Raw genomic sequence first — 24203 nt, 5'->3', positions numbered from 1 at the left:
ATCGCTTTTTTGGTATAGTGTCTTTTACTTGCTATGTTTTTTACTCGCTAGATACACCTATTCCTACCTACCTCTTATCTGGGTCTGACTTGTCTAAAGGGGCCCACTGACTATCAGTCCGCCGGAAGATGTCGGCCTGTCAGTTAGAACGAAAATTTGACAGTTGCGAACAAGTCCGCGGACCGATATCATTCGTCAGTAAGCTCCTTAATAAGAATCCAAACCGAATTTTTCACACACACTCGCACATACTTATAGGGCCCTCCACACTCGTGCGTGAATCGCGGCGCGAAGCAGCGAACACGAGTGTGGAGTCTATTTCGAAGATCTGCGAGCCCGCTCGACACTCGCGTTCGCGGCTTCGCGCACGGAGCTTATGAGAGGTTAAAATTTTGTGGATAGCGGAAAACCTTCGCGCCGCGATTCGCGCACAAGTGGGGAGGGGGCCTTACATATTTTCAAAATATAAAGCCCTCCACACTCGCGTACGCGGCTTTGCGCACGAGTGTCGAGGGCGCTTAACGATGAGGTATAGTCGGACGAGAAATTGTAGAAAATTATTGAGGACGCCAATTCCTACGTAACTGTCAAATTTTTGACGCAAAATGCTTAAACATGGCAACAATTTAGTATGGATTCTTTTAGATTCATTTTATTTAATTTCTACAATTTTATGTCGCACTATAATGTAGGACTTACTCGTTTTGAGTGATTTGGGAGAAAAGTTATTTTTCATTTCTCATGCTCTGAAAGAGGGTCATTGTTGTTCTAAAAGGTGCGCAGAAAATGATACGTGTCTGCACTAGAGCATTTTACGTTCGAAGTACGACTTTTTTAATTTTTTTACGATACGCAATTGAAATTTGAGTTTAAATGGATTTGTAATAAATTTTTCATTTTGATATTTGACTCTCCATTCCATAAATAACGATACTTTTGTCTGAATTGTTAATTGAAAGTACCCTCAAGAAATACTATAAAAATGTATACTTAGTCATGTTTTAAAAAAAATACATGCATTTTACTTTCCTCGTATTCGAAATGAAAAGTAGAGTGTTTAACTCGGGTGAAAGGCATCATTTCTGCCTCGGACTATTGGCGCTCTCACTGCATTCGAGCGCCAAAATACCTCGGCAGAAATGAGTGCCTTTCGTCCCTTGGTTAACAATCTACTATAAAATGTTTTAATAGTGGAAATAAAACATCAATATTAAGTAAATATTTTGTATTAATCATTTGTTTTTCTATAATACATAGTTACTTAACTAATTATCACTTTTTTATATTCGAAGTTATATGTCACCATTAATTTTATTTCTTATATGAAACGGATGTGTCAACTGGGGGTGGGGTGAATGCAACAGGGGGTGAATAGATTTTGCCCCTTTCTAAGCTAAGCGTCATCAATCCAACAAGCTCCTGATGACGCTCCTCGGTACGGAGTGAAACATGTCGAGCGTTTTTCGACTTAAAATACGTGAGTGACCCGTTATTAATATGTTTGGTTTGCCCCTTTCGTATCTTTTAACCCCAGTTGACATGTAGCCGATTTTTAAATTGCCAGTTTACATTTAATGTCTTTAATACAGTTAGCTTAAGAACTTAAGTAAAAAATAAGGTATAATAATTGCTTTCTCATACAATTAGCTACCGCTGATCGTTTTTTGGGAATAATGCCAAATAAATGTCAAAATTCGAAAGAATACAATGAAGGTACCTACTTACTATTTTCCCCAAATTGAGTTTTAAAATTACACAAATTGGATGAATAAATTAGATAATCAAATAGGCTTAGCATGAGTGCACCGCGACAATATCTAGCGCGCGAGGTTGACTACCCGTACCTTTCTAATTCAAACACTTAAATACAACGGGTCGTTTCTCTGAGTCTTGCTAAACCTACTCAGTAGGTATTTTTGAGACGTAGGTATGCTTGTATGTGTGAGGTGCTGGCAAAATTATACAATATTTACAATTTTATCAATTTCCCAAACAAAAGTAACAAGATGCAAATTAATTTAATATTTTGACCGTACCATTGACATGAATTATTTACCTAACGTTTCAAATAAAATATGAACGATAATATTTCTATAATGAAGACTAGTCAAAGATTAAATCAGATCTTGTATTGTGCCAGGTATAGTTCTTCCAACTACTTACATAGGTACTTAATAATATGGACACGAATAATGCCAAATAACTTTATATGGACACCCGTTTGGACGCCACGCCTATCATGTGCGGCGCGTAATCGTGAACCTTGTCGGGGTGAACTAAGGTTGATATTGGGTTGTTACTTGACGTCTGTGGCGGTGAAAGGGTTAAAAGGGAAACCCAAAAGGTAGCTGAGGCCCTTTTGAGAGTCCCTTCTGCCTAATACAAGTTATCTTACGCAACGTAGGCGAACAACACGCGAACGCGAAGCGATGCGGCGCGGGATAAATCAATCCTTTGATACCTATAGAAGTGTCCTACGTGGGCGCCGCTTCGCTTCGCGTTCGCGAGTTGTTCGCTTAGGTAAGACGCTGCGTTACAGTAGTAATGATAATGCTACATAAATTGTGATGTCTATCCGTGTGTTCCTTTCCTTAGTCTATGTGATTTTTGACAAGGAATCCTTTGCATATTCCTTTTAAGATGAGGTAATTCGGCATATGAAAAAAACATTGATTTTTTCATATATTGAACTGTTTGGTAAATTATTAATTACCAACTTCAGTAGGTATAATTGAGCATTGTAAAAAAACTTTAATTTAATGAATGCGGGCATTTCTCGCTTTTTGCGCTTCTATTGATAGTTGTGACGTTTTCAATTAAAAGGTACCACATTGTCGCTTACCATAAGGAAGAAAATTGCTTGTATCTTTATACGAAAAACCTGTCAGAGCGTCCTCATGGCAAACGACAATGTGGTACCTTTTGCTTGAAAACGACACAGTTTATTAGGGAGCGTAACTATTCAATGTTCTTTTGTAAAGTAATCATATTCGCCCCTGTTTTCAGTTAATTATTTCTTTTCATCCCCTAAGATGCTAAAATGACAGTTAGATTACCCCAATTTGCAAAACTGATTTGTGATTTTAGCATAAAGTATTTAAAAGCAGAAGATATAAGCAATAAACTAATATATTTTAACTTTAGTTTTTGATTGCCAATTATAGAGGTCAAATAAAAATGTTATTTTAGTTCTGGGATATATAACAGAGTTTAGCTATCATGTGTCTATTTCGGATTTTGAAAACAATCATGTTAGCTCAATAGAAGTAACAAAGGTGTAGTATACATACAATAAGTCATTCATTCGATATTTTCGAGTCTACTTCCACAACAATAGGTTTAGTCAACTTGTACACAATTCGAGCACCTGTTTTCAATCGTTAAACATTACAACTAAATGTACACACGTAATTACAAAGTAGCTAAGGCACAAACAATCAGACATTTAGATCTATATCTACGCAGTTATACCTGTGAAAGAACAAAGATGATCACCAAATAAGAAATAATCAGACATGACCAAATTATGAGCGCTGGTGGCGAAAACGGGAACTAATGTAGCTCCATTGTAACTTTCGTTGATACGCGCGACAGTAGCGCCATAGCCAATAGCAGTATTATTTTTGTTGTTGCTACTCGACACCGGATGGCGCTAGTAGTATCACGTTTTATAGTAATGTCGTTTTATATGTGCAACATTCAAAAAACATCTTATTAGGTGATCATATGGTTGTATACCAACATCTATATACAATTGGACATCACATTTTAAAGCAAAAAACTGTTTTAAGCTAGCCAGTAGCTAAAATGCAATGTACGAGGTGTTAAAAAATAATTTAAAAGCGTTCGTTTGGTATATTTGAGATTTGAGACCGAATTAAGTGTCAGCTATTACGATTATTTTTAAAACACTAGACCGTCTAGCATGGTTCCATTTTTATCGCCTGTCACTATGCCCGTCACTCGCACTTACATACTTGTTAGAACGTGACAGGCATTGTGACAAGCGATAAAAATGCGACCGTGCTACCGCCGCATACTTGAAGTCGCGCAAGATGTATGGAATCGCGCGCGATAACGCAACTCATACTAGCAGCGGGCTCAGCACGGTAGCATTTTTATCGCCTGTCACCATGCCTGTCACGTTCTAACAAGTATGTAAGTGCGAGTGACGGGCATAGTGACAGGCGATAAAAATGGAACCATGCTGACACCGCTGGTAAGAATAGATCTTGATATACAAATAAACCGAAATCAACACAGTTTTGGTCCCAGAATAGATGTTTAGATATTGTACTTTATACTTAACTTATTATTTACAATTTACACGCATGTAGCATCAGGTGTTGTATATAAATCAAATTAAACTGAAAAACTCATTTTTATGAGTTTAAACGAGTGACGTACTGTCAGAAAGTTTCAGATATTGATTGTGAAATTTCTGGGATCATCTTAAAGTTGTAGTTTAAACATTTGAGTTTAAACTATTGCGTTAAACTGTAAATTTTTGCTCATGAGAGTAAAATCGGTCAATTTCTATCAATGGTTTAGTCGCTAAAATATAATCTACAGTCTCTAAACATTATTTTCTATAATTTTATGTAACAAGGAAATACGTTTGAGCATAATCGTTTCATAACAAGAAAAAACCATAATTGAAATTTCTCTATCTGCCTTTATGGGTCGAAAATGTAAGAGCGATAGAGAGGCAGATAACGAAATTTCGATTTACGTTTCTCGCGGTAGGTAGGTATTTTCTTCATAACCCTGCACTACATGCGTGGTTTCGATGCCTATCTTAAAATCAGACCTTAGCGTAGGACAATATCAAACACAAAATCACATAACATTTCCGATTCAATCGAGATTTCTAGATTTTTTTAGAAGGCTGATGGTTTGACTAAGTTTTCAAAGAAAATTGGGTCCTTTGAAAACTATCTCCTTTACTTTCCCTACTCACCTACACTATTTCACATGGCCAACCTAGCGAGCGAAGTTTTCAAAACTATCTATGCGAGCGAGGTGTTCAAAATTATCTTGACGCGACTTTATTGTTAAGAGAATAAGAGCGTGGCAAGGTAATTTTGAACACCTCGCCCGCTTAGCATATTTTGCTGACTACTATAAAACGTGATACTACTAGCGCCATCCAGTGTCGAGTAGCGACAACAAAAGTTATCCTGCTGTTGTCAATGGCGCTACTGTCACGTATAACAACGAAAATTAATATAGAATAACGTTAGTTCCATTTTTAGCCACCAGCGCTTATAAGTTTGTCATGTCTGATTATTTGAGAGCCTTTGTGATATGCGGAAAATGTAAACATACAGTTGGCTCTCAAATAATCAGACATGACAAACTTAAGCGCTGGTGGCTAAAAATGGAACTAACGTTATTCTATATTAATTTTCGTTGTTATACGTGACAGTAGCGCCATCGCCAACAGCAGGATAATTTTTGTTGTCGCTACTCGACACTGGATGGCGCTAGTAGTATCACGTTTTATAGTAGTCAGCAAAATATGCTAAGCGGGCGAGGTGTTCAAAATTACCTTGGCACGCTCTTATTCTCTTAACAATAAAGTCGCGTCAAGATCATTTTGAACACCTGCAGGCTAAGCACGGTCACATTTTTATCACCTGTCACTATGCCTGTCACTTTCGCGCTTACCTACTTGTTAGAACGTGACAGGCATAATGACAGGCGATAAAAATGCTAACCGTGCTAAGCCCGCTGGCCCGCTTAGCAACTTCTGCTGCCTAATATAATAATGTCGTTTCATATATTGTGCAACATTCAAAAAACATTAGGTGATCATACTGTTGTACCTTCCCCGGGTGAAAAAGTGTAAACAAATCTCACAATAGTCGAGACATGATCATTTTGAACAAGTCACTCGCATGTGCTCGCAAGTCACATGACAAAGTCATTCCAAAACCTCTAAAAAACCTTAAAAAACCTCGTACCTAATTTGAAAACCTAATCCGGCTGCGTCGAGCACTGTGGCACGGGGTCTTCGCACTTATACGCTCTAGGGAAGAGGGAGGAGTAAGATGGGGGAGGTTCGTACTCGGGAGGGGAGGTTGGGGTTGGGGAGAAGAGGTGTTGGGAGGTTGCCGTGACGGTTACGGTTGGGGAGAGATCTATGCAGGAGGCTGGGATGTTGATTGGTGTGTCTGAGGGCTTGGAGCGCTTGCAGCAGCATTCTGGAAATAAGAATAATTATATAAAAACGATGCTAGACGGTAGGGTCTTCAGGAGGCGGAGTCGGTGAAAAAAAAAAATGTTTTTTGACAATGTTGACATTTCTGACTGTGCGTTTTGAAATTGCATCGACTCAACCTGTGCGTTCAGAATTATATTCACATAATTATGAAACAAAAACAAATGTTTTCTATGGAATTATAAGGTTTATGACTTAAAATCATTAAATAAAGCTAAATTTGGTATTTTTTAATAAATTTTCAAACCATTTATTTATGATAATTAATATCGAACGAACCATTATTATGAGCGTTTTACCTTTTGTTATCTGTCAAAAGCTACTTAAACACGCTCCATTCAAGGTCAAATTACTCTCCTTACTAGTGGATAAGATACGTTTTTACCAGCTTGTTTTAATGCGAAGTAGGTTGAGATGAGAGATCCGCAAGAAGGCAAAATGACGTCTTGATATCCACATATTCCAACTCATCCAACTTGGAAATTCAACAAAACTACACACAACTAATGGATGATATTTGCCTCGGTAGAAAATCATAACGTTAGCTCTAATGTGTTGGACTAAAAAAATAAACCACCAAGTAATAGCTATTTATGCAACAAGTGCGGAAATCATCTTTACGCACGTGTATCATACAATGTTTTACTATGCATTGTGCGAGTAAATAAAAAAACATATCATGGCAAATAAGTTTAATTATTAAAAAATTGAAAACAAAAAGCACTAGTGCGGAAAAGTGCTCTTTTCCACACTAGTGCGAGAAAGTAGCACCATATGTATTGTAAAAAAAAAATTAAAACAAAAAGCACTAGTGCGGAAAAGTAGTACTTTCCGCATGATATGGCTCCGTAGAAAACGCACTTTTCGAGCACATGCATTGTAAAATAATATGTTATTGGTACTTTTCATGCAAAGTAAGCCAGAGACAATTAATGTACGATAGCTAGCCAGGGTGTAAAGGATATGTAATAGTTATTTACGATACAAGTGCGGAAAAGAGGAAATTCGAAACGAGTGGCGATAAATTAAAACACGACCGCAGGGAGTGTTTTAAATCGACACGAGTTGCGTATTACCTATTCGCACGTGTATCGTACAACGTTTTACAGTACATATGGCCCTTTAAACTTTTATTTCGACATATGCACGAAAAGTGCTATTTGACGCACTAGTGCGAGAAAGTACCATGTGTACTCTAAAAAAAATTGTACAACGTGTCTAGCGATAACTAATAGAACTAGATGGTGCTTACTTCATGCAAGACAGAACGTGGATCTAAACGCGCAATCGGGTACCATGAGTTTAAAGTAACGGTATTTTTGTATTGACTCGTACGGAACTTCTAGCGGTCTATGTGGTGGATAACTTACCCCACGCGAGACAGAACATGAGGATGGTGGCGCAGATCAGCATGCCGACCACGAGGTAACTCCACGGGCCGTAGGGCTTCAACGCGGCCGCGAACTCCAAGAACGCGTTGGACTTCTGTTCGCTCTCTGTGATCTTCACTGAAAGTTTCAAATCGCCTGGACTAAATTATAACGCTCTAGTTATATGGAGTATACCTATAAATGTAGGGATGGCTATATATTTTTTAATGTACAAGAAATCAGATTGTAGAAGTGGCTAACTTTATTATGATCATTTTTTTATTATTTAACCCTAGAAATGGGTGCCGCAAGACGGGCGAGGAGCCGGTAGGCCCAGGCAGAGATGCAGATGGCGGGACGACCTGGACGCATATCTCAACGACTGACCGCAGAGTTTGTTCAAAAACGAGACGAATGGATATCGAGGGGGGAGGCCTTTGCCCAGCATTGGGACCTATATAGGCTTATAACACCCCCTATCAGGCCCTATGTGGAAAATAATATACATTTTACAGATGTGACCAAGGAACAAAGACATGGTGTAATGCCGCTACCCAAGGTTGCCGTCGAAAGCAGTTTTTTAGGCGACATTAAAAGGACTGCCAGTGTCATTATCAGGGGTATTTTGCTCGGGGCAACAGAATGAAGAGAAACAGTATGTGGATTCCCTACACTACTACCTTTTACCCCGATGTTTCTCTTACCTCATCTAACCTTATGTATTTAAATTTATTGCAATATTTACTTGCGCCCAAACAGCGGCAGTAGTAGTAAATTACGAGCACGGTTTATGATACTCACGGGTCTCAACTCAATTAAGGTACAAGGATAGAGTATACAGAACGAGTAGACTTACTTATGAAAAAAATGAGAAGGTTTCGTCATGCCATACTTATGACAGGTTTCGTCATGCCATCGTTCTGATTCAGCCCCAGCAACTCCTGGTCCCTGGCAGCGAATCTCCTAAGCAATTCCAGTCGAAGTGTGTCTCTCTTATGCAGGCATGCTGAGGTATCTTCGTCTTCGCCTCCGGGCAATGCTTAAAACTTGAGAATAGAGGATAACAGTGTAAACTTACTTATGACAGAAGGTTTCGTCATGCCATCGTTCTGATCCAGCCCCAGCAACTCCTGGTTCCTGGCAGCGAATCTCCTAAGCAGTTCCAGTAGAGGTGGGTCCCTCCTGTGCATGCATGCTGAGGTATCCTCGTCTTCGCCTCCGGGACAATGGCGGACGCCATCGCAGACGAGGTAGGAGGATATGCAGAGGCTGGTCATGCCGCAGATGAATTGAGATTCGTTATTGCATAAGGAGCCTGGAATTAAAGGATCAGTTAAGGGCAATTGCAACTATGAGGCAAATGCAACTATTCTAAAAATACAAGAAGTGTCTAGACAGCCACTTGTATTTATGGCACGCTTTTGCCAGTCATAAACATTATTAAAAAAAAAACCAGAAAAACATAGGAAGGAGAAAGTGCCCTGAAATGGTCTCATCCAGGGATATTGCGAATATTCGCATCCGCATCCGCATAAAATCGATTAATGCGGATGCGCATGTGGAACAGGTAGGTACAGGAACGTCTTAGCGGCGGCGTAAGTGGTAGGTAAATTCGTCATTAGCCAATAGGATTTACGTTACGTTTTTGTGATTCGTCGATCGAGCACTTTAGCCTATGACCGACAGCGACAAGAAGTGAAAAGTTTGGTTTATTTGGACTTTAGTATAGTAATGCGATTGTGGGGCACATATATTCTTGTTCAAATACTGTTTCGTTTTTTTTAAAATAAAATTTGACTTTTTTTTATGTGCCTAATCTCGACATGTGAGCCTTTAAAAATCCGCATCCGCGGAGGTCAAAAAATCGGCATCCGCAACATCCCTGGTCTCATCTCAGCATGATGCTGGCGACATCCAGTGCTGACCTTCTCATGAGACCATTACCACCTAGTTAAACTTACCACTATTCACTGCAGTGACCACAAGCCTCAACTTCTCCGTGTGCTGATAAGGTGACGTAGGCGGGTTCCACACTATCTTGATCTTGGGTGGCAGTAGTTTAGTGCCGGCGCGCGCGGCCACCGCCGCCGCGTTGCCGCCGCAGAGATTCATGCGCCATATTGGTTTTATGGCGTCGCCTATGTACTGTAAATAAGATGCTGGTTAATAAAAGTATACGTAAGGCAATAAAAATTGCATGAGGCCATGCACTTGGCGAGGAACAGGAACCGATCGGGAACCTGGGGGTCTACAGGAGAACCTCGTTTTTTTAAGAAAAGGACATCAGTTATTTTTATATTCTGATCCGATATTAGCATAACATCTGCGAGAACGACCTCTATGGCGATATAATATAATATATAATATAAATAATAAAATTAATAAACCCAAAACTTTATGGAAAAACTTAAAAAATACAGTGTTGCCTAAAAAGAACAACTGCCAGGAACTTCAGGTGTCACTATATCACAGCTGACCTATTTTGAGTTTCATAAGTTCAATGACTCTGTTTTCCACCTAGATACTATTAGTTCTTATCAAATAATGATGAGGGTATTGATGGGATAAATCTGAACATGCTTACTTTGACTTTTCCGTACACAATTGATTTCATTACAAGCCTTATAAATGATGGAGGTAAAAAAAAAAAAGGAAATGGAGGTACCATTCTTACATCCACCTTTCCAGATCTCTGGAAGTTAGCAGTTGTGAATCCCTTGCCTAAAGTATCGAACACGTCTACGCTTACACAACTTAGGCCTGTAAGTATACTACCTTGTCTGTCTAAAATAATGGAAAAAGTTGTATGTACACAGCTAACCGCTTACTTAGAAAACAACAATATTCTACCGGATGTCCAATCAGGTTTTCGGAAAGGACGTAGTACTATGACTGCTTTACTCGACGTCTCTGATAACATATTGGATGCTCAGGACAAATGAATGTGCACTATTTTAGTCCTCGATTTTTCAAGGGCTTTCGATTGTTTGAATATAGACCTGCTTCTATCGAAATTGAGTTTTTATGGTTTTGATCACAGTACTGTAAGTGGTTTGAAAGCTATTTACATAATCGTTAACAAATTGTGAAATTATGTTGCAGTGACGGGGCTTCCCTTTTTTCTGAAAAAGCTGAATTAACAAGAGGAGTTCCTCAAGGATCGGTGGTCGGTCCGCTCCTGTTCATATTATACTCTGCCGACATAAGGTCTCACATAGCGCATTGCAAATACCACATATATGCAGACGACATACAAGTGTATATATCATGTAAGCCAGCTGACATTGACAGTGCTATAGAGAAACTAAATCAAGATCTCTCCACAATAGCATCATGGGCCACAGAAAACTGCCTACTGCTTAACCCAAATAAAACTAAATACCTTGTGTTTGGCAGTGGTTTGGCAGCAGGCAACAACTGGCTGGTGTCAGTATATCAGCGGATGTTGATGTTGATGAACATGCCGGTTGAGAGGGTGTACGAGGCACGAAATTTAGCTCTCAATGGATTGTGGACTACGTTATGAGAAGCATATCTCTGAGGCCATTAGTTGTTTTTACAAGCTTAAGGTTTTATATAAAATTCGGCCATATTTAAGTGAAAACCTGCGATGTCAACTAGTTGAATCACTTGTCCTTTCAAAATTAAACTATGTGGATGTAGTGTTTGGGCCTAGATTTTTTGCTAAAACAAAAAGACTCATCCAGCGTGTTCAAAATGCCTGTGCTCGCTTCTGTTTCAATATTCCGTTGAGAGCTCACGTGACACCGTTTCTAAATAGGCATAAGATCCTCAAAATGCAACACCGTCGTATACTCCACTTAGCGTGTTTGCTCTTTGGTGTACTGAAGTATAAAACCCCTCCATATCTCTTCAATCCTTTCTTGTATTAAGCTCCGTGAACGCCGTAACTGTGGGATTCAATTGCTGACGCCGCGCCCGCTATTACAGTATTATTATGTTAGTATTTATCTTCCTCTGATGCTGTCTTGTTAATAAATAAATAATACAATATTGATTTGATAAACGCTCGATGCTCGATATCGGTTTATTTTGACACTTGACAGACGTCATTGTCTTTTTTTTATAGTTCGTGTACATGGAGACTGTATAAAGGAGCCAAATCTCTATGTATGAAGTGTCCATCAAAAAACAGTAATTAGGCGGCGCCACCATACACCGAAATACTACCAAAAACAACCTACGTAATTTGGTCGGGTTATTTGTTGCCTTATATGGTTCATGTTATACTCATGTCCCAGAGCCTAACTAGCGCCACCGGAGAGATTAGGAACTTAGGAACTATCATTTAAAGCTTAACGCGGTCACTTTTACAACAATTCTGCCATAAGAGATTGCGATCCTTTCTATACCATCCATATTCGTGTAGTTGGCGCTAGTGGCATATGTAGCTGTAATGTTCAGCCAAGGTATGGTTGGACCGGACCGATACAGGGACTGACTGTTATGTTATAAGTACGATGCTTGCTTTATATAAATATTTTTTTTATTTAAGCGTTATGTTGTATCTTCTTGCTGTGTACCTTTTTCTTATTTTACTATTTGTTCATTGTATGTTATTTTATTTCTCTTTTCTTCTTGTCTGTTACCTTCCGTGATTCTTCTCACCTGATGGTCTCATCAGAAGATGAGCGCTGGAAGTCACCAGCAACATGCTGAGATGAGGCCATTTCGTGGCACCTTAATCTTATTTTATGTTTTCTTTTATATTATGTAATGTCTTGTTTGTTTGTGCTTACGAATAAAATCTCATTCTATTCTATTCTGTTCTATTCTATTCTTTGTGATGGTATTCAAAATCCGATATCGGATCGGACGATGTGAAAAAGCTCTTTATTAAGACACAAACAGTAGTGGTATCTGAAAGGGTACCTACATGACGCTGGCCCAATATTACAGGGTTGTATGTTTCACTTTTATCGAACTGAAATTTGAACTTTATCATAGTAACACTAAGTCGAATTTCAACTATCTTGAAAATGTAACACCCCTGTAATACCCACTCCCCTGCCTACCCTGTAATATTGGGGCGATAAGTCAAACCAATTTGATGTAGCTAATATAAATGTGCACACTGCAGTGTCGATTTTGTTTACTTTTTAATTGTCACTGTCAGGAGTATCAGTGTCAGGTGATAATTTTCACCGTAATGATGACTAATGAACCAAACGTATATCCCATGGATACTATATAAAGGAGCCAAATCTCTATGTATGAAAAGTGTCCATCAAAAAACAGTAATTAGGCGGCGCCACCATACACCGAAATACTACCAAAAACAACCTACGTAATTTGTTCGGGTTATTTGTTGGTTCATGTTATACTCATGTCCCAGAGCCAAATAGCGCCACCGGAGAGATTAGGAACTATTATTTAAAGCTGAAAGCGGTCACTTTTGCAACAATTCTGCCATAAGAAATTGGCATCCTTTCTATACCATCCATAGTATATCCCTATAAGATGCTATAAGTATGCTATAAGCTTCATACTTGACGTAGCCCTTGGCATAAAACCTTAGCGTGCTCTGACTCGTCAGAATTAGTTTTGCCTGCAGGTAATATGAAAAACTTTTTTAATATCACATAGTAGTAGGGTAAAACGGGGTGGTTTCAGGAAATTTTGGTGTCACAACGTCACTACTAAAACAATATCAATTTCCATCCCGACCTGTCCGATAGCCCTCAAGGTATGTAAACACGTAGAGGTCCAATTCGCCACTTGGCCCCAATTGACCCCCGGACAATTAGCGCCATCAATAGGTAGTAGTCATTAAGGTCCGCCATTATTGAGCAAGCGTGATGTATAAATAGGCGTGATGGTCAAATAATTCAAAAACATAGTTATGTGAGAATAACCCAATACTCCGACCAGTTAACCCAAATACCCAGAACTAGTCTTATTATTCTAGTGATTTTAAGAGGCCGGTGTCGATTTTAGTCACAAGAATGTAAAATCGACAGATTTAGTCTGTGAGATTGTACACCTTTTTTACCTAATTGAAATAAGAAGTACTGGCTTATATTAGCACGTCTTCTTATCTTGCCTTTTATCAGTTCAATTTTGTTAAAAACAGACTCACTAATTTAGTAATGATTTTTTTTCTGATGGACGTTTAGGTAAACGCGCGTAAAGCACTGATTCTGTCGCTCTTATTTGTAAATTTCGTAAAGTTTGGACTGCTAAAAATGGTAAATTTGTATTACACATATACTGTACTTGACCTTTATCAGATTACATTTTTGTTATATGACTGAGTTCGAGAAAATGAAAGTTAAACGAATTCAATTTTCTCCAGAAATTACTTTAAAACAAGTGACAATTTCTCTGAAAATAGATTTAATTTCAACGTAATTTTGATACTTAAACAATCTACAACATTTGCTGAAACTATTCTTATACATCAATTTGTATAATTTACCATCATAATTTTTTTAATAAATTTTTAAAAACTTCCCCTTCTCTTCACATATTACCGGTGACACACGCTCGCGACCTCATTATTAAAAGGCAAGATGAGGAGACGTGCTAATAGAAACCAATACTTGTTGTTTAGATATTACGTAACAAAACGTTTCCTCCGTGGTTTTTGAAGCTAGAGCAACACAACACAGATAAATATTGTCAATATCTGTGCGTGGTATTCTAAACTGATATCAATTAGCCAAAAAATCGAGACAGTCCGACACAGATAATTTCATAATCATTTAGATTTCCAAATTTGGTTACGATTGATTAAGTTTTGGAGGAGCAAACATTCGAGTACGAAACCTCGATTTTTGAGATTTTTACGCAGGATTTTTCGCCTAAGAGTTGTCCTTATTTCTACATATCTGTTGCTATTAGATCAAATTTGGTATAATTTTTGTGTAAATTAGGGACAAATAATTTATTTTAGAAATAATAATTGCAACAGGCATAATATATGGGTTAAGGCATAGTCTGATGAACGAGAAAGAACGAGCGTCATGTAATTCATTTGTTAAACATCGCCAACATCGGATTTGTTAAAATTTGATTTGGAAAATTTTATGGATAGACGAGTTCCCTATTCTGTAAAATATAAGCCTAGGAGGATATAACCACAGAATAACTAATAGTACTACCGTACAGAAAATTCACTCCTTTACAAAAGTCAGATTTAGGTATAAAATTATACCTATATCTACTCGCCGCCTCGCAAGCAAAATTGAAACTTATAACCGCGCACGAACCGTGAATCTTCTTTGCGCGCCGCAGATATATGGCCGAGCTGCGAGTGTCGGCACGGGGTTGTCACTTGACAAGTTTTTGTACCTATACCTACTGATTTATTATGTTTAAGATAAATAATTATGTAGGAATTACAAACTTTGATTCTGTAAACATAATTTTTTTTATCCGGAGATAGTATGAACAAAGAGGATATAATAAGATAGAGCGGTACTGTCATAGTAAATTTTGTAACCACTGTAAATTCACTGCCATCTATCGACACACTTTAAATCTAAAAGTTAAGATTTATAAAAATATGATAAAACGTATTTAAATATGGATAAATGATTTTTTTTTATTTGCATTAATTATTTTTATATGATTTTGACCCGTTCTTTCACTGATATGCATTAAAATTATAAATAACAAACGAAACCGTCAACGCCCTCTATACAAGAGTAGGCCAAAACTAGTGGCGACATCTGATCGAGAATCAAATTTTCGTGATTTTCGAGGCACGTTTTTTCCTTAGACCGTATCCATTTATTACGGAGTTATATCTAACTTTGGTATGAAGTAGGTCACGGAAGTAGGTATGCCACAGAAGTACTTATTCCAAACTCAAACTCAAACTTAAAATATTCTTTATTCAAATAGGCACAAGCACTTTTAAATTGTCAAGTTTTAAATATTACCTTAATCTAAATATCAGAGCAATTTATTGATGCATTTATTATTATTCTTAAAAAACATTGAATTATTATAGATATGTCAAACTTAATAATAAGAATTTCACAAAAGGATCGTCAAACACCAAAATTGTATAAAAAATACTGCCCTCTTAAAGCAATTGGCGGCATCTCAAAAAAATACACTTTTGAGTTAGTTATACCATCGTGTAGCTTAAAACATTCTGCATAGGTTGTACGAAACAAATTAGTCGTATTTTACCTGTAACATGACTAAAAACCCCTAATAATATTTTGCATATCTCAGTTTTCCCACCATTTCCGAAGCCATTTAGCAGTAGTCTAATATTGCTAAGGTAAATAGCAGTATACTCATTTACTGCCGAACCGCTACAAAAAACTAATATATTAAGACGAACTGTATCTTTAGTTACGGCCAAATCGCTAAGTATTACCTACGCAAGATATCTACCGTCCTTCGTGCAATTAGTACGATTACCTAACATACCTAGTGACTTCTTGTCATTACGAGTTGTTGTTAACAAAGTGAGGAGGAATCTTGGCGACGTGACGCGATATCAATTTTCACGTTTTCTCTAATATCTCGAAATGTCTAAAAATGAGTTACCGCCAATTGCTTTAAGAGGGCAGAATACTAGTCTAGAAACTTTCTAGAATAAAAATCCAAATGTCAAAAAATACGGATTACCTAATATAGGTATTATAATTGAATTATCAATTTTATCATTATTAACATAATAATAAATAATTAATTATTTTCAATCACAATCCCACGGTGTTTCATCATTCATGTAGTCTTGTGTGCTATAATAGGCTTTAGAGATAAGTTTATGTTTCACATATTTTTTAAATTTATTAACAGATAATTCAGTGATGATATTTGGAAGTTTATTATAAAATCTTACACAATTGCCCATGAATGATTTTTTTTATTTTATGGAGCCGAGTGAAAGGTACTGCAAGCTTATGCTTATTTCTAGTATTAATCTTATGCATGTCACAGTTTTTCTTAAAACTAGCAATGTTTTTATGTACATACAGAATATTCTCATAAATATATTGACAGTGCACTGTCATTATGTCAAGATCCTTAAATTTATCTCTAAGTGAGTCTCTGTGGTTCATTTTAAAAATTGATCGATTAGCCCTTTTCTGCAGGATAAAAATGGTATTTATCTCTGAAGCACCACCCCACAGTAAAATACCATATGAAATAACGCTTTGGAAGTAACTAAAATATACTAATTGAGCTGTTTTCACATCAGTTAACTGACGGATTTTGCTCACTGCAAAAGCTGCAGAACTCAGTCTATTCGAAAGAGTATCAATATGGGGACCCCACTGGAGTTTAGAATCTAAAGTTATACCAAGAAAAACTGTACTATCAACCAATTCCAATTCCTCGTCCTTCACAATGACACTTGTTTGCACATGCCTTACGTTACTACTAGTGACAAACTTTATACATTTAGTCTTTTTCTCATTTAACAATAAGTTATTAACATTGAACCAATTTACTACTTCTGAAATAGCATCGTTTACATCATTGTAAGCTTGTTGCTGTCGTTTGACTTTGAAAATAAGTGAGGTATCGTCTGCAAACAATACTATATCATGGTGGGTCTTTACAAGGAATGGCAGGTCATTAATGTAGATAAGGAACAGGAACGGCCCCAATATTGATCCCTGCGGTACACCCATAGAGACCAATGACCCCTGTGATCGCTGTCCATTCACATCGACCCTTTATATTCTACCGTGTAAGTAGGACTTAATTACATTCAGTGCCGATCCTCTTACTCCATAAAAGTGCAGTTCCCTAATCAATGTTTCATGACAGACGCAATCGAAGGCCTTAGATAAATCACAGAAGATACCTAAAGCATCCTGCGACTCCTCCCAGGCATCGAAGATCTGTTTAATTAGCTCAACACCAGCGTCGGTTGTTGAGCGACCCCGTGTAAAACCAAATTGTTTGTTATGCATTAAATTATTGATGTTAAAATGTTTCAATAACTGAGACAATAATAATTTTTCAAAAAGTTTACTGAATGTCGGTAACACTGATATCGGTCTAAAGTTAATGGGGTCGGATGTGCTACCTGATTTAAATAAAGGAGTGACTTTACTATGTTTCATTAGATCAGGAAACTTACCGCAATCAACACTGTTATTAAATATAACTACCAAGTCAGGCGCTACAACTTCTATTAAGTATTTGACAGCATAGACAGATACTCCCCAGAGGTCACTAGGTTTTTTGACATTAATTGATTTAAACGCCTTTATTATATCTGAGGCACTCACATGTTCAAAATGAAGGTCTCTACTATATTCTGGGTCATTATCTTCTAACAATGTAACGGCAGACGAGGGTGATGAATTTAAGTCCTTGGTTGTGGAAACTGGTACCTCGGTGAAGAATTTTTCAAATTCTGTTGCTACTTCTAATCTGGAGTCTACAATTTTATCATCATTCATTCTTTGTGTTGATCTACCTGTCTCCACATTAATTACTTTCCACGTTGTTTTAATTATATCGGAGCTATTTTTTATTTTTTGGCTTAAATAATTACGCTTAGCAATATGGCAATCTATTTTAAATTTCTTCGAATATTGTTTGACATGTTCCTTAAATTCGTCACTTGTATTAAACCGCCGTTCCTCATACAAGGCATACAATGCACGTCTTCGTTAATGTAGCTCTGCAGTAGCCCACTCACTAAAAACTGATGCATCACTAACCATGACCGATTTTGAAGTAAATATCGCATTATAATTTTCCATAAAAGTGTGAAAGAATGAATTATACATATTATTCGGACTCATGTTGGAAGACAGAAAGGGTAGCGCCTTAATTAAATTTTGTTTCATTCTTTCCACGCGGTCAGAGGTTAGGACCACTTGGCCTAAGTGGTCTGATTCTAAATTACTATCTTACTGCTGTGGCGCGACGACCCGAAGCGGATCCTGGCCTCCGACACCAAAGACCGCCATGCTACTCTGTCCAAAGCCGCCTCCGGCGTCTGTACGCCCTAGGTACCGCTGGAGAGACGAAGTGCAGAAAGACCTCAGAGAACTCGGCGCCGTCGACTGGATTCTAAATTGCTGATTACATTTTTAGTGGTAGGAAAAATGTCAGTGAAAATATTATCTATACAGGTGGCACTAGTGGCAGTCACTCTAGTAGGCTCCATAAATATGTGGTTGAGATTACATGATTTGTAAAGATTCAACAATCTACAAGTTACTGTTGAATTTTCCAAAATATTTACATTAAAGTCGCCGCATATAAGTAATTTCTTACTAGAAGATGATATTTTAAGTAGGACAGATTCCATTAAGTATGCTTTCAAATATTCCAAAATTACTTACAAGGCGGCCTATACACACAGACAACAATAAATTGCTCCAATTCTACTGCACTTAGTTCTATAGTCCGTTCAACAGACATGGATACAATGTCCTTACGTTCCTTAAATTTAATTAACTATTTAATATAATTAACGACCCACCATGTATGGAACTAAGTCTGGTGAACGAACTTCCCACCTGGTGGTTATTAAATTGAGGCATTAATTCATTATTAGTTAACCAATATTCAGTTATACATAAAATATCAATATTAAAGTCATTCAAAAAGTTCAATCTGTAAATCTTTTCCTCTAATACATTGACTGTTTTGATGCACCAGGTGGATAATACTTTCCATTTTTGCAGTATTTTTCATTAGATTTACTAAAAACTAAATTGCCATAGACAGATTCTTTTGTCTTAAGAGCTAATTTAAATTATTGGTTATGTCTGGAACCAAAACCAAGTTCATACCGGACTGCTCAATAGAAGCAGGATTAACTGCCAAATTTTTGGCAGAAATGTCAAACAAATATGATAGCGATAAAGCTATTTGTCTTTTATAATAATTTGAAAGGTATAACTTACCTTTAGTCCAAAAAACCATAGGCATATGGTATTTGCTAACAAATTTGTTAGTGTCAATTATACTAAACTTACTACTATATGTACAAAGATTATATAGAGATATATTCAACTTATGTCTAGTGTTATTTTCTGCCTCTGACATCTGCTCACAATAGGGGAATGTGAAAAAAATTATTTCATGCAAGTGAGTTTAACTGTTCAAAGTATTTAATTAAATGATTTTTATTCACATTACCCCTATTCCTCATGAGAATAAGCAGTGTTGTCTTTGAATTAATGTTACTGTCATTTAAAATCTGTTTTATGATATTTTCAAAGCTACTATGTGGCAGACAAAATTGCTGATTATACTAAGTCCCTTTAGGTAATAGTTTAAAAATGAGCTCATATTGCTTCCAATTTCGTCACAGTACATAATAACATTAGGTTCAGGTGTACTTTGTTGTGCAGTGTGGAAGGAGCTATTATCATTTTGTTGTGATGGAGGCAAACTGTCACACAGGTCCGGCTCAAGTACTCCACTCGACAAATGACCATTCACTTGCATACAGGCCCATGACTGGCCATTGGTCAGAGACTCAACCCGTTCCTTTGAAAATATGTCGGTCAATATAGTCCGGAATTTAAGAACCCTGAAAAAAATGTTATTTCTGCTTCCTTGTTCCTCCGTTTATTCAGACATCCGTAAATAGAACAATATCTATAAATTTAGGTTTCGAAGGAATTATGTATTTTCAATTTTGCGCGAGGCGAGCGGCAGCCCATCGCCATACGCCTGCCCGAGAGGCGCGCCGGCCCAATTTACCTAAACTGCGAAGTGACACCCCCCTGATATAACCAAACGGAGTAGCCATTAACAGGCGTTCCCCTCTGTCGAAAATAGTCGGCCAATGGTCATACACAATGTATGGACTGACGTTTATCTGATATGGCTATTTTGACGTTACGTATACATTTAACGTTCCCCTCCCCCGCAAAAATCGCCAAACTTTTTTGTACAGAAAATTACAGACCTGGCGTCTCCGTTTGGTTAAACGTAACTGATCGTTTAATCCTTGTGTGGCCATCATGCCGTGTGTTTTCCGTTGTAGCGTTATTAACTAATGAATAACATACTAAGGTCAAAATGAATAATAAAATACATACTTATATTAAATAGTTCTACGTTGTCTCAAAGCGCATTTATAACCGACGCGCTTAGCAACTGGTAGTAACTGCACTCGCGCTCCATATAAGGTAATTTCGGTGGCAACCGTTTATGATTGGTCGTCCACTCGTCGGACCGCTATGCCCTGGCGTCCTACGCCGGCCGCTGGCGGCCATTCGGCAATATGTCACACAGGCCGCGTCGCTTTTTCGCGGTGTCTGTGTTCATGCACATACCTTTTGAGTTCCGGATTTTATAATAGTTTTTATATTATCCGAGTTCGATATTTGCTAATCACTTTGTGAAAGTGAAACTTCTGTGGTTTGTTATTTCCCCACTTTTGGGTAAGTGTGAATATAAATAAGTATTTAAGATTAACTCTTAAGTTTGTCACTTAATAATTGGTGCTTCTACCCGCTAGCACTTTACGGCTGCTTATTCGCCTGCAGCGAATATTCATATTCGCCTAGATATGTATAAAAGTATGCCGATAACGCCATTGTGCAACCGTAATAGCTGAGAAAATAGATCGCCATTTTATCTACTGTTTATTCTTTCCTTTTATTTGCTTTGCACATACAACATAATATCTTATTTATAAATTGTTACTTCATAGTTATGTTATGTAGTCTTTCAGAGATTAGACTTTTCGCTAATTGTCTAGATGACTTACGGTCGCCCACTTTGCCACTTGCTTTATTAAACTCCGCTCTGCTTTTTGTTCACCGCCACACTCAACCTTTAGGCTTTGGCACTTCTCCATGCTACTTGCTCATAGCGCTGAACAAAGGCAATAAGAAGTTTTTTTTATGCTAACCCGTGGCACATTACAGGAACACAGTTCCGGCTGTTGGCATCTGAGGGCAACGGTTTCCGAATCCGGACATTTGTCAAAATCCCGATTGGCGGGAAATACTACGGCGCTTATCAGCTCGCCCGTTCGTGCCGCCGTGTCTACGTTGCTACCTGCGACTGGAGCGCCTACCGCCGGCCGCGAGTACCTTCATTTTAAGGGAAGTGTCATTGTGCGGAATTCCAAGTGTGTGTCCATAATCATAGCTTCAATTATACATACTGTTCAACGTAGGTAATTTTAATAGATCTGCAGACCTGTTAGATATTTGTCGTACATAATGCCGCGTCAACACTTTTTTTTTTAATCTTTATTAAAGGGCTTTTTCGAGTGAAAGAATATGTCGCCCCATAAAACATCACTTAATTAACAAACTTAAAAAAAAATAAACAGCCAAATCTAGTATGTACATCACACATTTCTGTCCCTCAAACCGCACTTAACAACATTTAATACCTTTCCAACTACATCGGACATGGGATTCGATAGGTAAGTATTACATAACCCAATGGAACTGTCATTGTCATGAAATATTTGTCGTTTGTTGTTTGTTTGTTGTTTGTGTTTGTGTTGTTTAAGTTGCAACTTGCATTGCAGCGTCAGTCGTGTCGTGTCATAGTGATGTTGAAAGTTTAAATTATTTCGTTTCCTTTTAATCTATTATTTTATTGTATTTTATAAACTGACTTGTTAACATTCTAGTCATTTCTTACCGATTGTGATTAAGTGAATTTCATCTGTAAAAAAGTGCCAAAATGAGCGGCTGGCGGACAAAGGCAGATCTCCTGAAGGACCTTGGCGAGGTGAACGGGCGCTGGACAGGGATTGAGGACCTAGACCGACATGTGGTGGCCAGGGAACGGCCTCCGCCTATCTGCCATGAATTGCCCAATGAGGATGAAATGAGCTACTTTAGAAGTCACAGGACGTCCGGAGACGACGGCAACAAAACAGAATGGACTACCAACATATGAAATACCAACATTTAATAATATCAATATGTTTAAAAGTGAAAGTGTAAAGGATGTACCAGAATTTGTCAGTCGCAACTGGATGCTTTCAATTTTACGAGGCCGTGCCGTACAGTTGCGATCGTGGCCCACAAATGGACTCGCCGGAAGATCAGCGCCGACACTTGGGTCGGCATTATGCTGAGGCGAGCCCATTTCGTGGTAAACACTGCAAATATGTTTTTTTAATTGTCCTTGTAATGCTAGTATGTAAGTTTATCACGAAATAAATGATTTATGACTTATGATTATGAATTTGCTGTGTCAGTTCTTTCTGGTCCACAAAGCAATGAAACAGCTAAAGCAAACACAGAGAAAGTGCAACCTGTATTATAAACTATAACGTTTAAATTCTGTGACGTAATGCGACTGTATTAGTGATCGCATTTCATTCACTGAAAATTGCTTGCCGTTGCATTTGTACACGTTTACGCGACATTTAACCAACAAATTAATTTAATTTAGTAAACATCATTACCTAAAGTACCAGTGATACTTGTGCGCTACAACAATGCCTCACGTTTCTACATCTACCGGTGAACCCGAAGAGGACATTTAAGTTTTTTGTTTACAAATGTAGTCACTTTAAAATTGGTGGCGCCACTGGCGTCCGCAAGCAGCAAAATTTGAATTGCTCTGTATATTTTTGTTTATTTTAAATTATTTTGTGCATATTTAAGTGACATATTTTGATAATTTTAACTAATAAGTGATATACGACAGTACAGCAAATAAAAAAGTGACAATGGCGAAAACTAAAGCCAAATGTAAAGAAAATGACGGACAAAGGCAGATCTCCTGAAGGACCTTGGCGAGGTGAACGGGCGCTGGACAGGGATTGAAGACCTAGACCGACATGTGGTAGCCAGGGAACGGCCTCCGCCTATCTGCCATGAACTGCCCAATGAGGATGAAATGAGCTACTTTAGAAGCCACGGGACGTCCGGAGACGACGGCAACAAAACAGAATGGACTACCAACATATGAAATACCAACATTTAATAATATCAATATGTTTAAAAGTAAAAGTGTAAAGGATGTACCAGAATTTGTCAGTCGCAACTGGATGCGTTCAATTTTACGAGGCCGTGCCGTACAGTTGCGATCGTGGCCCACAAATGGACTCGCCGGAAGATCAGCGCCGACACTTGGGTCGGCATTATGCTGAGGCGAGCCCATTTCGTGGTAAACACTGCAAATATGTTTTTTTAATTTTCCTTGTAGTGCTAGCATGTAAGTTTATCACGAAATAAATGATTTATGACTTATGATTACGAATTTGCTGTGTCAGTTCTTTCTGGTCCACAAAGCAATGAAACAGCTAAAGCAAACATAGAGAAAGTGCAACCTGTATTATTTCGTTTCCTTTTAATCTATTATTTTATTGTATTTTATAAACTGACTTGTTAACATCTAGTCATTTCTTACCGATTGTGATTTAGTGAATTTCATCTGTAAAGAAGTGCCAAAATGAGCGGCTGGCGGACAAAGGCAGATCTCCTGAAGGACCTTGGCGAGGTGAACGGGCGCTGGACAGGGATTGAGGACCTAGACCGACATGTGGTGGCCAGGGAACGGCCTCCGCCTATCTGCCATGAATTGCCCAATGAGGATGAAATGAGCTACTTTAGAAGTCACGGGACGTCCGGAGACGACGGCAACAAAACAGAATGGACTACCAACATATGAAATACCAACATTTAATAATAAAGGATGTACCAGAATTTGTCAGTCGC

The 24203-nt window shown here is 37.9% G+C and overlaps 1 protein-coding gene and 1 long non-coding RNA gene across 3 annotated transcripts in view; both read right to left on the bottom strand.

Annotated features, from left to right (window-relative positions):
• Nucleotides 1-1210: 1210 nt before the first annotated feature.
• The window catches only part of LOC134755241 (uncharacterized), a 153178-nt gene continuing 130185 nt past the window's right edge, over nucleotides 1211-24203 (bottom strand). The window contains exon 2 of the long non-coding RNA XR_010129018.1: nucleotides 1211-2276. This is a non-coding gene — a long non-coding RNA (uncharacterized LOC134755241). The remainder of the gene's footprint in view (nucleotides 2277-24203) is intronic.
• LOC134755176 (uncharacterized) overlaps nucleotides 5914-24203 on the bottom strand; it is a 117619-nt gene continuing 99329 nt past the window's right edge. Inside the window, exons 4-7 of one of the 2 annotated variants that reach the window (XM_063691682.1) lie at nucleotides 9555-9738; nucleotides 8672-8908; nucleotides 7594-7749; nucleotides 5914-6206 (exon numbers count right to left, since the gene is read on the bottom strand). In XM_063691682.1, coding sequence (XP_063547752.1) covers nucleotides 5980-6206; nucleotides 7594-7749; nucleotides 8672-8908; nucleotides 9555-9738 — 804 coding nt within the window. In that variant the 3' untranslated portion in view covers nucleotides 5914-5979. The remainder of the gene's footprint in view (nucleotides 6207-7593; nucleotides 7750-8671; nucleotides 8909-9554; nucleotides 9739-24203) is intronic. The other variant, XM_063691683.1, reaches the window with a different exon arrangement.

The sequence above is a fragment of the Cydia strobilella genome, chromosome Z, assembly GCF_947568885.1.
Source record: "Cydia strobilella chromosome Z, ilCydStro3.1, whole genome shotgun sequence".
NCBI classification, from domain to species: Eukaryota; Metazoa; Arthropoda; class Insecta; order Lepidoptera; family Tortricidae; genus Cydia; species Cydia strobilella.
The sequence above is the reverse complement of the archived record's forward strand: the minus strand, read 5'-3'. Positions and strand labels throughout refer to the sequence as shown.